The 14,012-nt window shown below is 39.5% G+C and overlaps 1 protein-coding gene across 1 annotated transcript in view; it reads right to left on the bottom strand.

Moving 5' to 3' along the window:
- The window catches only part of DSCAM (DS cell adhesion molecule), a 603,664-nt gene that overhangs the window by 247,649 nt on the left and 342,003 nt on the right, over nucleotides 1–14,012 (bottom strand). The window contains exon 4 of the mRNA XM_043538206.1: nucleotides 1,826–1,972. Within this exon, the coding sequence (XP_043394141.1) occupies nucleotides 1,826–1,972 (147 nt within the window). The remainder of the gene's footprint in view (nucleotides 1–1,825; nucleotides 1,973–14,012) is intronic.

Here is a 14,012-nt window from a genome sequence, read left to right as displayed (position 1 = left end):
TGTGGATTTAATCACCAGATTTTCCTGATAAAGGATTAATCCCAGGGAAGGAGAATGAGTCCTTCAGTTGTTGGCTTGTGACAGTTGCTATACCCAGAATGATCTGCAGGGCTATGGCCATATAACAGCTGTTTGATAGTGCAAACAGGTAATTGCTGCAATCCCATAATTAGGGCTTCTGTTTTTCAAGTTTATTAATTTCATTTTTCAGAATTTATTTTTAGCAATTTTTGAGTTTTATGTGGATGTCCAAAAATCAGGGGCTGGTGGGATTTTTGTAATGAGTAATCTCTTTGTCATATTCTCTAGCATGCTTTAATGTAGCACTGTTTCAGACAGCACTATGTTAAAGCACACCAGAGAATCTTTAGTGAGCACCTGCCAGGTTTATACTGACTAATTAATACACACCACATTAATGCACTTTAGAAATCATACCCCTGTAATCTGCATTACTGCTCTGTGTAGACAAACCCTTAGATCAGTGGTTCCCAAACTTGTTCCGCCGCTTGTGCAGGGAAAGCCCCTGGTGGGCCGGGCCGGTTTGTTTACCGGCTGCGTCCACAGGTTCGGCAGCCGCGATTGGCTGACCCTGCAGACGCGGCAGGTAAACAAACCGGTCCAACCCGCCAGGGACTTTCCCTGCACAAGCAGTGGAACAAGTCTGGGAACCACTGCCTTAGATATGAATAACCATGTCTAGTGTTTATTGGATAAACACCAAATTTCTTTCTTTTTTTTTTAAATGAGATATATAAGGGTGTTTTATCACTGTTTATCAATTAAATAAAAAAAAAAACCCCAGAAACCCTAGCTATAACCCATGCTATATGCATCACATAGGAAGGATAGCCTCTTGGGGGGCTGGGACGGGGAGAGGCTGTGCACTTTCAGTCTGGGGCACAAAAGCAGCTGATTTTGCAGATGTGTAATGATTTTTGGATACAGAAACAGACATGTACAAAGACATTCACACACACACCCACCTGCCCATTAACCATCAGAGGAGGGAGGTTTTGGAACAGCCTTCCAGTAGGAGTAATGGGGGCAAGAAACCTAACTGGTTTTAAAATGGAATTTGTTACATTTATGAAAGGGATTACATGGCAGCGTTGCCTGCAATAGCGGGGGACTGGATTCAGTGATGCAGAAGATCCCTTCGAGGCCTCTGTTTGTAAGTGGGGGTTCTAATCCTATGCTGTGGCACTAAATCCCAGTCCCAGCAGCCATTGCCTTCTGTCCTCACTCTCAGCTCCCTCACGGTTCCCTGTATTAAGATTGGGAGAAGCATTTGTTTTTTCAAGCAGCTTGCATGTCCAATTTTGAAAATAGCTTCCTTTTTTGGACATGCACATTTGTTTGCATAATTCAACCAAATCCCTGGACAAATTTTACTGCCCTACCTCTTTTTTCAAATGGTAGAGCCATGTGTATTTAATTACCAAGGTACAGGAAGGTGGAGTTTCATTGAGAGCCAGGAACTCCTGCGTTTTTATCCCAGTTCTGAGAAGGAATTGCTGTGTAGCCTTGGACCTGTAGCTTCTATATTTTGAGGGGATAGTTTACATTATAGCATTATGGACAGTATTTTCCACATATGATACAACAGAAAATACATAATTGAGTGGGAAAAAAAAGAGAAAAGGCAACTTAAATTTATAATGTTTCACTTCTACAGGGAAAGTACTGTAGAGTCTTACCTACTTATATGTGCATTTAGTTTGCTAGACAAGTGATTATTAGTACCAGTAGTTCCTGCCTTATCAGTTCAGTATGATAGAAAGAGAAATATGTAGTATACCGAGTTTAAGAAATTCCAGAGTACCTGATACAAAAAGTCTTGCGCTGTTGCTTTGTCTTGTTTCTCCAGTGTATCTGTGCCGCGTGATACATCGGTAGTTATACAATCCATCTTCATTCTGTACATCTACAATATACAAGGCTCCCGTGGATGTGATGAGAAATCTAGATCCTGAAAGACACAAGAGTTTACAGTGTTCAAAACCCCTGAAGATTTTTATTATTGTTTTGTCTTCTGAGGTAAAAAATTAGACGTTTTCCTCATAAGAGTCTAGAGATAATGTGTTGCAAATCTTATATTTTACAAAGTGTCCATTCATGAATGCCTATCTTGAAATTAACTCAGGTGGATTTCATATAAAATTATGAGAACATATATGAAAAGTATGACATATGAATATAAAAAAAAGATATCATTAATTCATATCATTACAACACCGAATACCAGAGAGGTGTTTTAAATAAAATATAGGAGGGAATTGGCTAATATAGAATTTGAGCCAACTACTTTAAATGTCAAAGAGTATTATTTTATGCTAGTAATTTACCTGGGGAATAATATACATTAGAATAATTATCTGGGAGGATATGCATAATAAAACCATATTAAACCAAACTGGTCTCATTGTTCAGAAGCACCAGAAAACAAACAGAAATTTTTCAAATAAGATTGTGAGGAAAAGGGAGACTAATGAGGTTAGAGAGAAACTTGCAAAAATAGAAAGATTTTACACCAAGATCTGGAAACATCTCCAGCGCGGGAGACATATCTGGAAAAAGACTGGGACCCTGCACCGAGAAGGCCCTGCCACTCGTCTCTTTAAAGTGTGACCTCAGAACAGAAAACAAAGACAGCAAAGCTAACCTCAGATGACTTGAAGGATTAATACAATGGGAGACTCCTGGGCTTTGAGCCTAGATTAAGAGCTCAGATAAACTAGAACAAGAAAAGGGAAATGCTTTCAAGTTCAAATAACCAAAGATTTTAAAACAACAACATCAACAACAAAAAACAGCAATATTCTTAAAATTTTAGAAGCAAAGTCTAATTTCAAGAAGAAAGTAAGCCCAGCAGAGGTTTCTCTTTAAAAAGGGACAGGACGAATTGTTCTGCGCCATCATTTGACCCACAGTCCCTTAACATTGTCGAAATGTGGTGGAAAGTCTTCTCCAATTAATTTTTAAAATATTATATTATAAACAATCACTTGCATTTGGTATTAGTTTATGGAGGGGACGGTAAGGTGAGGTCGCCTACAATGGCATATGGCCCAATCCACAATTGCTACTAGCAAATGTCTCCAACGGCCAGAGGTGGGATACTAGATGAGGAGGGTTCTGAGTTACGATGGAAAATTATTTCCCAGATGTCTGGTAGGTCTTGCCCACATGCTCAGGGATGGGAAGGAATTTTCCACTAGGTCAGATTGGCAGAGAACCTGGATTTTTTTTGCCTTCCTCTGTTACATGGGGCATAGGTCCTTGCTGATTTGAAGTAGAGTAAATGGAGGATTCTCTGTAAATTGAAGTTTCTACAGCAAGATTTGAGGACTTCAGTAACTCAGCCAGAGGTTATGGGCTTACTACCAGAGTCGGTGGGTGAGATTCTGTGGCCTGCAATGTGCAGGAAGTCAAATTAGATGATCATGATGGTCCCTTCTGGCCTTAAAGTCTATGCATCTACATATAATATGTGAATATATTTATTTACATTTCTTTGTAATCCATTCTTCTTTGTATACAAGTTTTTATAATTTTTGTTTATGTATTTATTTATTTGCTGTGCTAACAGAACCAGGCAGGCAGCCAATAAAGGGAACACAGAATAATGAACAAGCTCTGTTCTCCATGTTTTGTTGGTCTAATTGATAATGCGAACAACAATGACGAGAAATAAACAAGGTGAAGCAATGTTATCCTGTGCACCATAAGAATCATGGACGATGAAGAGCTAGTTGTATTGATGAGGGGAACACTGTCAAATAAAAATGAACAAAATTTGGTCTTGTGGGTAAGGAGACTGGCGATCTCACTTCAATTCTCAGCTCTATCGTAGATTTCCTGTATGAGCATGGACAAACCACTTAATCTATCTGTGCCTCAATTCCCCATCCACAAAATGGTGATAATCCTCTCTTTCTTCCACTTTTTGTCTACCTTGCCTCTTTAGATCATAAACTTTTGTGGACAGGGACTATATCCTACTTTGCATATGTATAGTGTTTAGCACAAGGGAAACCTGATCTCGTTTGGTGCCTCCAGACATTGCTGGAATATTAACCAATCAACAAATAAATAAATCTTTCAGGGAAAGAATAGGTTTTACCAAGTTTTTCCATTAGAGTAAATGGGAATTAAGAGAGACAGGATAAAAAGAAAATATATAGAATTGTTTTTCTGGTAACATTATCTATCATTTTGTAACTAGCATTGTAATTTGAATGCAGTGCAAGTTTTTGCACTCAAAAGAACACACCCAACTTCCTCTGAAGACCCATCTGGCATTTTAGCCCTACATATGACTGCATCTAATAAAAGTAAGAGATAAAGAGTATATAGCAACACTAAGTGCACTATTGTTCTCCTGCTGTTTGATAACTCTTACAATGAGAACATTTGTACATAAATATATCCTACTCCCCGAATTATGGTGGAAAATACACAGGGATGACAAGTTATAAACCAATAGTCAATAACATGGATGTGAGAAATACTTCCTTTTAACCAGACATGGGTTTACGTACAGCTTTGTCTGTGATTAACAATATGAAGGGCATTTAGACACAAATGGGTCAAGGTATAAGCACTTCTAAGAATCAGTGAATCAAAATAAAATGATATTTGTGGGGAGGACATTTACCTGAGCCATCCCATTTAAGCAGTGATCTAAAAGAATTTGTAGAAATTCATTTAAAACCATAGCACAGACTAACCTTTGGAACAAGGCACAGTGTGCTAAAACAACCTTAGACAACCTTTCTTTCTCACGTTAGGTGCTGAATGATAAAATAACCTCAGATATGACACTGGCTTGGCCTGATCCTGCTTCCTTTCAAGTCGATGCAATATTTGCCAATTATTTCAGTGGAGGCAGGGTTAGGCTGAACTTTGAATCTATTATTTTTTCTCATTTTTGCAAAAGATGTTAAACTATTATACTGAACTCCAAAAATATACAGGATATTGAGCTCCTGCTCACTTTGGATCGGATGCAGAGCTCAGGGTCCAACCTGAGCAGATGTGGTAGACATGGGACAGATGTCATAGGGAGAGCGAGGGGAAAAGGTTTTTCAGCCATAGCATATCTGTGGAGGCACTCTGGGAGTATATTCAAACCTAAAACATGAAGTGTTTACCTTTAGATGCTGCTTTTTATTTTGATTATCCAAGGACCATTGTCTTGAAAATTGTAATTACTGAAATGCACAGGGTTTGTGTTTTAGCCCAGATTACTTTGAAACAAAACAGGCTTCTTAGCATAGTGGAAGTTAGATACCACCTCCTGGGAGATAGTATTTCAGAGCAGTACAATTATGGCTAAAATATACAATGTAAATCTCACAAGGAAAAAAAATCAGTATTTGTATTTTAAAATATTGGAATATCTTTAATTACGATGTTTGGAGAAAATGGTGTAGTCGATCTAACAATGTATAACTAACTCAATAAGAATGGTCAGCACCACTCCTTTTACGTAAGAGGTTACTAGTGTGACTACGAGCTCTTTCCAGGAGTAGTGCTTAGCCAAACAGGGATTCTTTGGCTGTGCATGTTACTCTTCATACAGCAGTGAAAAAATTTACTGTCAAACCTTGCAACAGGTGAAAACACAGAAATTAGAGATTGAAAGTATCTATTAGATCATCTAGGGCATTCACTAGCTGGTATATGCTTGCTCTCTACATTACATTTTCTAATTATCTGTACAGTCTACTTTTAAATGGCTCCAGTGATGGGGCTTCTATCACTTCTTTGGAAGGCAGTTCCATGGTGTTTCACTGGTATTCAGTGAAAAATTTATGTTCCTTAGTTTCACCATATTACTCTTCATTATACACCCTTGCACCATGCTAAGTAACCCTCCCTTTTCCATGGCATTTACAACCTATACACACACTCAGACAACTATGCAATCCACTCTCCTCTGCCCCTTACTCATCATTTGGCCACCTAACTTCTTTGCAGCATTTTCATACATTTTACTCTGTAAAGATTCCAACATCTGTGCTAAAAAGGACACTTGCCATGTCATGCCAAAAACCCAGCCCACAGTCCCGATCCAGAACTTCTGAGGTATCCGACCAACATGTCTGTAGAATCTAGACTTTTATTTTTTTAAAAAAAGTTTATATTCCTTGTTTGCAAAGAAATCCTCATGATGTGAACCATGTAACCAAGACACAGATGTTTTCCTCTGACTGCAGGCAGGCTGACATGATCCCTCCGAGAGGTGCGAGCTGCCCTCATTAATCTCAGTTGGGGCTAACTCTTAAGCCTAATGATCACACTTGAAAAGAATGAATTTTAAGTAATTTAAATGTACAGCTATGGTCTTAATTATCTCATTTACCCAACCATGTATGAGAATAATGTAATTGCATGTGCAAATGGCCAAACATCCTAAAAGTGCCCTACATCACTATCTCCTGTATTTCTTCTTCTTAGCATATGCACAACGTGCCTCAGGTGGCACGTGACCAGGATTCATCACCAAATTTGGTCAGCTGGTTGGATCATTAGCTTCCCTGGCTTGGGCTGGGTACTGACAAGGAGTGCATTGTGAATGCTAATCCATGTCCCCCTCTCCAGTATTGACTGATTCTTACTGCAATAGTATCTTTACTAAGTAAAGCCCCAGTCCTGCAAAATTTAAGACACTGAGGGATTACTCATGCATAAAGTTACACACATGCCAAAGTCTTTGCATATACTTGGGTTTAAAAGTTGAATTCCCTCAGCATCTCCCACCTAATGCATATTATTCCTGCCAATACAGAAAAAGGAATCTTATGTTGAGACCTATATATATTGCCTATTGTTGTTCTAAGGGACATATATGAGTGGATATGTAAGCCACTCCCAGACCCCACGACGCCCCTTCGCATCTTTGCATGTTGTTGGTTGAGCCTTCTTTCCCCTACTCCAGCCTCCAAAAGTTCTCACATGCGCCTATGTACACATGCCAGGCAAATTTGGTCTTATTTTTTAAAAAGCCTGTCTGAAAACTAGAGAAACATCACATTATGTCTCTGCATAGCTAAGAATTTGTAAATGATCATTATCCAAGTAATGTGTTAAACACAATTATTTTGAAATATAGAGTTATTGATGTACATGTAATCTTCTTCTAGTCTTAGCCCCATGTATATGGGCTTGCCTCTTTGAACGTACACCTGATATTAACACGCTTTAAATGATCTCATGATCGGATATAAGAAAGGGAGTTGTTAAATAAAACCTTTACTTACTACGTTACTGAGGAATTTTTGCCTCACCCTCTTTAAACATGACTAAAAATAAGGAGCTATTGCCACCTGTCAGATTTATGACACAGTATACATTTCTCACCAACGCAGACTGTGCATAATTACAAGCTTAAAGCATTTCTCTTCCTCTTTTTCTTAATATATTTTACATACTTATGTAACACTTTTATAACCAACTCCTTTAAACCATAAAAAAGCTAGACATAAAAGATGACAAAAAATAAAAAGGAAAATGTATGTAATTTCTGTCACCTTCTAAACGGAGAGCATTTTCCTTAAAGCCGACAGGCTGTCAGCTGCAACAAAGCCTAAGTGTTGAGCATTCTGTGTACTATACTTCAAAAGTGTTTAGAAAAGCACCAGGATGGGGAACGACATGCATTTATTACACTGTTGATCTTGGGGAGTGTTCTGTTCTCCAGCCATATTTAATTTAATCACTCTTGGTTTTGCTCTCGCAAAATCAATTTTTTTTATTTACCTACTTAATATGCTAAACAAGAATTTTTTTAAAGATGCATCCTTTCGGAGAAATTTAAGCTTTTCGTTCGTTTGCTGTTAGCAGGCTTCAAGGGAGGGAGGGAGGCAGAGAAATCACCTTCATCCCAATTAATAAAAGAACACTGTCAAAATATATTTCATAATTTACATTTATTTTTCCTTGCTATTGAATGTAATAATCCCTTGGAAACTTGATAATTATAATAATTTCAGAGCCTGATTTTCAGGGATGCTGAGTGCTTGCAGCTCCTATTAACTTCAATTGCAGTTTTCTGTGCTCAGCACCTCTGAAAATCAGGCCCATCATTTGCATATAGTGTCTTTCATTCAAGGACCTCAAAGCATATTACAAACACTGTTTACTCTTCAGAACACAATTGTGAGGTAGGCAAGTGTTATTACTAATAGTATAATTATAACTGTTTTACAGATGGGTTAACCGAGTCACACAGATTAACCAGGGGACTTGCAAATATCACAAGGGTCAGTGGAAAAGATGGGACCAGAACCAGGAGTCCTGGCCCCCAGTCTTCAGCTGTCTCCACTGTACAACTTCACCTCAGTATGAAGATGAATAGTTTGTGGATTCATAGATTTTAAGGCCTAAAGGAAACCATTATAATCCTCCACTAACACAGTAATTCCTATATGAAGTCCATACCTTGAGGTTGGGCTAGAGCATATTTTTTTAGAAAGACATAAATCTTGATTATAGACTTCCATGGAGAAACCACTACAACCACAAGGTAAATTATTCCAGTGACTAATTGCCATCACTGTTAAAAGTTTTATACGTTATATATGGTCTGAATTAGCCTAACTTCAGCGCCCAGCTATTTGATATTGGCAGGCATTGTCTGTTAGATTAAAGAGCTCCTCTATTATTAGAAATATTCTCCTTACGTACGTACTTACGGACCATGGTCAAGTTACCTCTTAACCTTCTTTTTGATAAGCTAAATAGATTGACCCTCCTAAATCTTTGATTGTAAAGTGGATCTTTCAGACGCTGAATCATTTTTGCAGCTCTTTTTTGAACGCTTCCCAGTTTTTCAACAGCCTTTTTAAGTTCACACCCTGGAACTGGACACAATATTTCAGCAGTGGTCTCAGAAATGCTGTATGCAGAGGTAATACCCCCTCTCCATACTAGTACTTGATATTCCTCTGGTTATGCATCCAAAAACCATGTTAGATTTCTTAGCCACAGTAACTCATGTTGATATTCACTGTAACCTCTGATGTCCTTTTCAGAGTGCTTTCCAGAATACAGCTCCCCACATCCTGCATGGGCCTTGGGCATTGGTGGCACCTGACACTCTCCTGTTCTCTTTCTGTGGCACACAATAGTTCAGTCTTCTGGGGACTGAAATGTTTTAGTCCAGCTAAAGACATAGGGCTCCGTATAGGGATATAGGGGAAAATTAATGGCCTGTAATATATAGGAGATCAGATTAGATGATCTAATGATCCCTTCTGGCCCTAAACTCTATGAAATTACGACATATAATCTTTGTTCCTAGACCTTGCATCTAGCTGTATTAAAACATGTGCTGTTCAAATGAGACCAGTTTATCAAATGATCCAGATCACGCTCTACAATTGACCTAATCCTTATCATTATTTACAGCTGCACCAATTTCCGTGCCATCTGCAAACTTTACCAGCAACCATTTGAGTTTCTGTAATCAAATTACTTTTCATCGATTGTGAATAACATTAGATTTATATTTATATAGGAGACATTACTGAAGCATTTAATTTGAGGAAACAAATAAAAAATTAATAATCTTGAAAAGAAATAGATGGAGAGAAAATAGGCCAAGTAGAGCCTGCCCACCTGAACTGTCTCCCTTTAAACCTCCTGGATGGCATTTAGAGAAGTGTGGCTCTCATTTTACTAACTGCTGCGTACTGCTCTAAATAACCCAGTGACTTCATTAAAGTTTAGCTGCATTGGCAAATCTTGTATTAATTTCTCTAAGTGATGAGAGGCCACATTAACAATATGAAATTGCTCTTATATAAGGTTTTTATGCCATCCATTAGATTGGATAACATCAAAGAGTAAAATAAAATTTTACAGGTCTTAGTAATAAAGTTAAGATAACTCTGTTTGGGTTTCCAATATGAAATTTTTCTCATGTATAATTCATAAAAGAGTATTTGACTGCTTTCTTGTGGAATTAGTGTAAAATATTCTTGCATGAAAATGAGCATATTTTAAGACTCGAACATTATTCTTTTAGCTTGCTTTCAAGGGTTTTTTTTTTTAAAAAAAAACAACATAATTTATTTCCCCCTTTCTGGCAGCCACAGTGTTAGTCTTTGAATAAGGGGTAATGTTATTCTCAAGAAGGAGTAATAACAAATATTTGATTTTCTCTTTGTAGGAAACATATTATGATTTCATATTATTGCAGCCTAAATTGGGTTAACAGAAATTAAAAGTACAGATGATTCCTTTAATCAGATGCTAAATGATAATATAGCACAGCTAAACTTTTATCAATTGTACCCATCACTTCCAAATGAGAAAACAGTTTTTCTAGCAATATGTTCTATCCATGTGAGTCATCAAAACGAGATGCCACTCACAATAGGTTGTGCTGATGTCCAAAATAAGAGTATGCATCCCTCTGAGCTCCACTGGCTCCCCTTCAGGGGGGGACTGATTAAACCCAAGGGACCTGCTGGGCTCCTTAGGCTGGCATAACTCCTTTTTGCCCAGGGGAAAAATAAGTTGTGATATTTTTCAAATGTCACAGACTTTTGGCACTGAAATGAGATGTTATTCAATAAATTTTGCAGATCTATGATCCCTCATCTCTTTTCTGCCATGAGAAATAAAACAAGTACCGGTAATCATTTAAAACATTTAAATCACGATCACTGGGCATCTGAGTTAACACCTTATTGAGATGAATGGGGCAGTTCACACCTCTCAGAGGTATTGTTCCAGTTCTCTGCAGATTCTCACAGACAGTTCTGCGTGAGTTACACCCTGACTTGGTCTACATTACCAACTTGTATTCAATAAAACTACATCACTTAAGGGAGTGAAAAATCCATCCCCCTGAGTGATGTGGTTAGACTGAGGGCACGGCTACACTTGCAGATGTAGAGGGCTTTGAGTTAAACCCGCCTTTGGAGAGCGCAGTAGGGAAAGCGCTGCAGTCTGTCCACACTGACAGCTGCAAGAGCACTGGCGTGGCCACATTTGCGGCACTTGCAGCGGCATTGGGAACAGTGCATTATGGGCAGCTATCCCACAGAGCACCTCTTCCCATTCTGGCACTGTGGTTTGCGGGAAGGGGACAGGGGGTGCGGGGCATTGTGGGTCCTGTCCCAATGCCCCGTGATGCATCGGTTCGCATCCCAGCAATCCCTGTGCTTCTGTCCACATTTGGTGCCATCTTTCAACGTTTTTTGTCCTTGGCACTCTGTCTTCCCTTTTGGTCTGCGGGAATGGAGCCCGAACTGCTGAGGAGTATGCTGACGAGTCTCGCCAGCACGTCACGTTTGGCAGTCGAGTTATTCCTTAGGATCCAAAGTGACCGTGAGGGCTCCGATGATATCGACTCGAGTAACGCATATGACACGAGTTTGCTTGTGGCATTCATGGACACGCTCACCACCATGAAATGCCGCTTTTGGGCTCAGGAAACAAGCACCGAGTGGTGGGATCACATCGTCATGCAGGTCTGGGATGACGAGCAGTGGCTGCAGAACTTTCAGATGAGAAAAGCCACTTTCATGGGACTGTGTGAGGAGCTTGCCCCCAGCCTGCGGCACAAGGACACGCGATTGAGACCTGCCCTGCCGGTGGAGAAGCGGGTGGCTATTGCAATCTGGAAGCTGGCAACTCCAGACAGCTACCAATCGGTCGCTAACCAGTTTGGAGCGGGAAAGTCGACCGTTGGACTTGTGTTGATGCAAGTTTGCAGGGCCATTAATTGCATCCTGCTCAGAAGAACCGTGACTCTGGGTAATGTGTATGACATTGTGGATGGCTTTGCACAATGGGTTTCCCTAACTGCGGAGGGGCGATAGATGGCACACATATTTCAATTCTGGCACCAGCCCACCTAGCCTCCAAGTATGTTAATCAGAAGGGGTATTTCTCTATGGTTCTCCAGGAGCTTGTGGATCACCGTGGGCGTTTCATTGACATTAATGCAGGCTGGCCCGGAAAGGTGCATGACACACGCATCTTTCGGAACGCTGGCCTGTTCAGGAAGCTGGGACTTTCTTCCCAGACCAGAAGATCACCGTAGGGGAAGTCGAAATGCCCATTGTGATCCTTGGAGACCCTGCTTACCCTTTATTGCCGTGGCTCATGAAACTCTACACAGGGAGCCTTGACAGCAGCAAGGAACGGTTCAACAACAGACTGAGCCGGTGCAGAATGACTGTGGAGTGTGCTTTTGGCCGTTTAAAGGGCCACCGGCACTCTCTGTATGGGAAGCTGGACCTGGCCGATATCCGCGTGCTGTACCCTCCATAACATTTGTGAAGGGAAGGGTGAACGATTCACTCAGGCATGGAACTCGGAGGTTCAACACCTGGAGGCTGAATTTGAACAGCCAGAGAGCAGGGATATTAGAGGGGCCCAGGGCAGGGCTGCAAGGATTAGGGATGCCTTGAGGGAGCAATTTGAGGCTGAAAGCCACCAGTAATGTCTGGTGCCCTGCATGGGAGTGAAGTGCAGTGGTTCCAATCTTAGTAGGAATCTGTGTTTGCTATGCTGACAACTAAGCAGTGGCTAGCCCCTAACGTCGGCAAGATATATGTCAGCACAGGAGTCCTTCCTAGGTTTTGAAGCCATGTTGCAATCAGATCCACAGGAAGTGGTCTGAATCCAATGACACAAATCCAAACACCCCTAAAATTTAGGGGAGTTTGAATTCATACTTTTGGTTGATATGGGCTCAACTCTAGTATCATAATACTGTCTCTCGCTAAGAGCAGAATAAGTAGGAAAAAATGAATAGATAATCTTATTGTGCATACAGTTTAATCATTTTAAGAAGTTAAATATAATACTTAGATACTGTGATAATGGGCACCATAGAAAGCTGAAAGTTACATTAGATAAATCAGAACATTTAAGGAGATGATCCTCCTTATTTCTTTTTCCTTTCTCACTCATGTTTTAGAGTTTGAAAAAGAAGGGGCATATTTGCTATCAGTTGTCAGTCCAAATTGTACTTGTATTATGTTATGTTTTGGGCTTTAAAAGGATGTGTTTGTTTTCTGTTAAGGGATTGGTAGTTCAAGGGGGCAAAGAAAATGATCAATATTGAATTGTACTTTCATGTACATTTGTCAAAAAGATTGTGTTAATTTTCAGTTATGTCAATGTTCATTATTTTTGTGCTGTTTGATCATAAAAAATTATTCAAAACATGTACATAATACACAGTCTCTTTTCTCTAAATCTCCCTTGAGAGCATTTGGTCTGGGTAGTTGCAAATCTCTCCTGTAGTAGTTAGCTGTCAATCCTCCAGCATGTTAAGGAAAATTGTCATAATCTTAATACTGCAGTTTTAGATGATTCAGGCCTTTATAGATGTTACTCTTGTCAGCTGCTTTTCCTCTTTCAGTGGCAAAGAAAGCGCTAAGTTTTAAATCACTAGCTAGTTTTAAGACGGCTTTTGATTAAAAGGGTTCACTTGTGATGTATGGAGCTGCTTGAGGATTAAAATCAGTTCTTTCAAGTTTTTGCTGGTGAATCCTTAATAAATATATGGCCTATAGGTGACCAGTGGCACAATACAGCTAAACTTAATGTTTTACTCTATGATACCAGGAAACCTAATTCATCCCCTTTTCCATCAACTGGGAGATATAAGAACAAGCAAGACATCACCCATTATATGAAAGAAGGACTTGTACTTCTTCTGAACTGAACAATGGTTAGGTTTATGCATCAGACTTAATGGTTTGTACCTTCAAAGTCACTTTGTATGCATAGTACTTTAGGTATAAACAATATGATTAGCATAAATCACAGCCTGGGGAATTACTAGTGCCAGTAGCAGCAGCCTTATTGTAACTAATTCCATATAATCAATATTATGCTACATTTGATTAGAATTGCTGCAGTTTAATAGTTTCACATATTTTAAATACATTGATGAGTTACTGCTTTGGATCACCTCACAAGTCACTGCAAAAGTAATGAAACAACTCAAACTGGAGGGACGTCTTAACAAAACCATT

Source organism: Chelonia mydas, chromosome 1 (genome assembly GCF_015237465.2).
Source record: "Chelonia mydas isolate rCheMyd1 chromosome 1, rCheMyd1.pri.v2, whole genome shotgun sequence".
In the NCBI taxonomy this organism is placed as follows: domain Eukaryota; kingdom Metazoa; phylum Chordata; order Testudines; family Cheloniidae; genus Chelonia; species Chelonia mydas.
The sequence above is the reverse complement of the archived record's forward strand: the minus strand, read 5'-3'. Positions and strand labels throughout refer to the sequence as shown.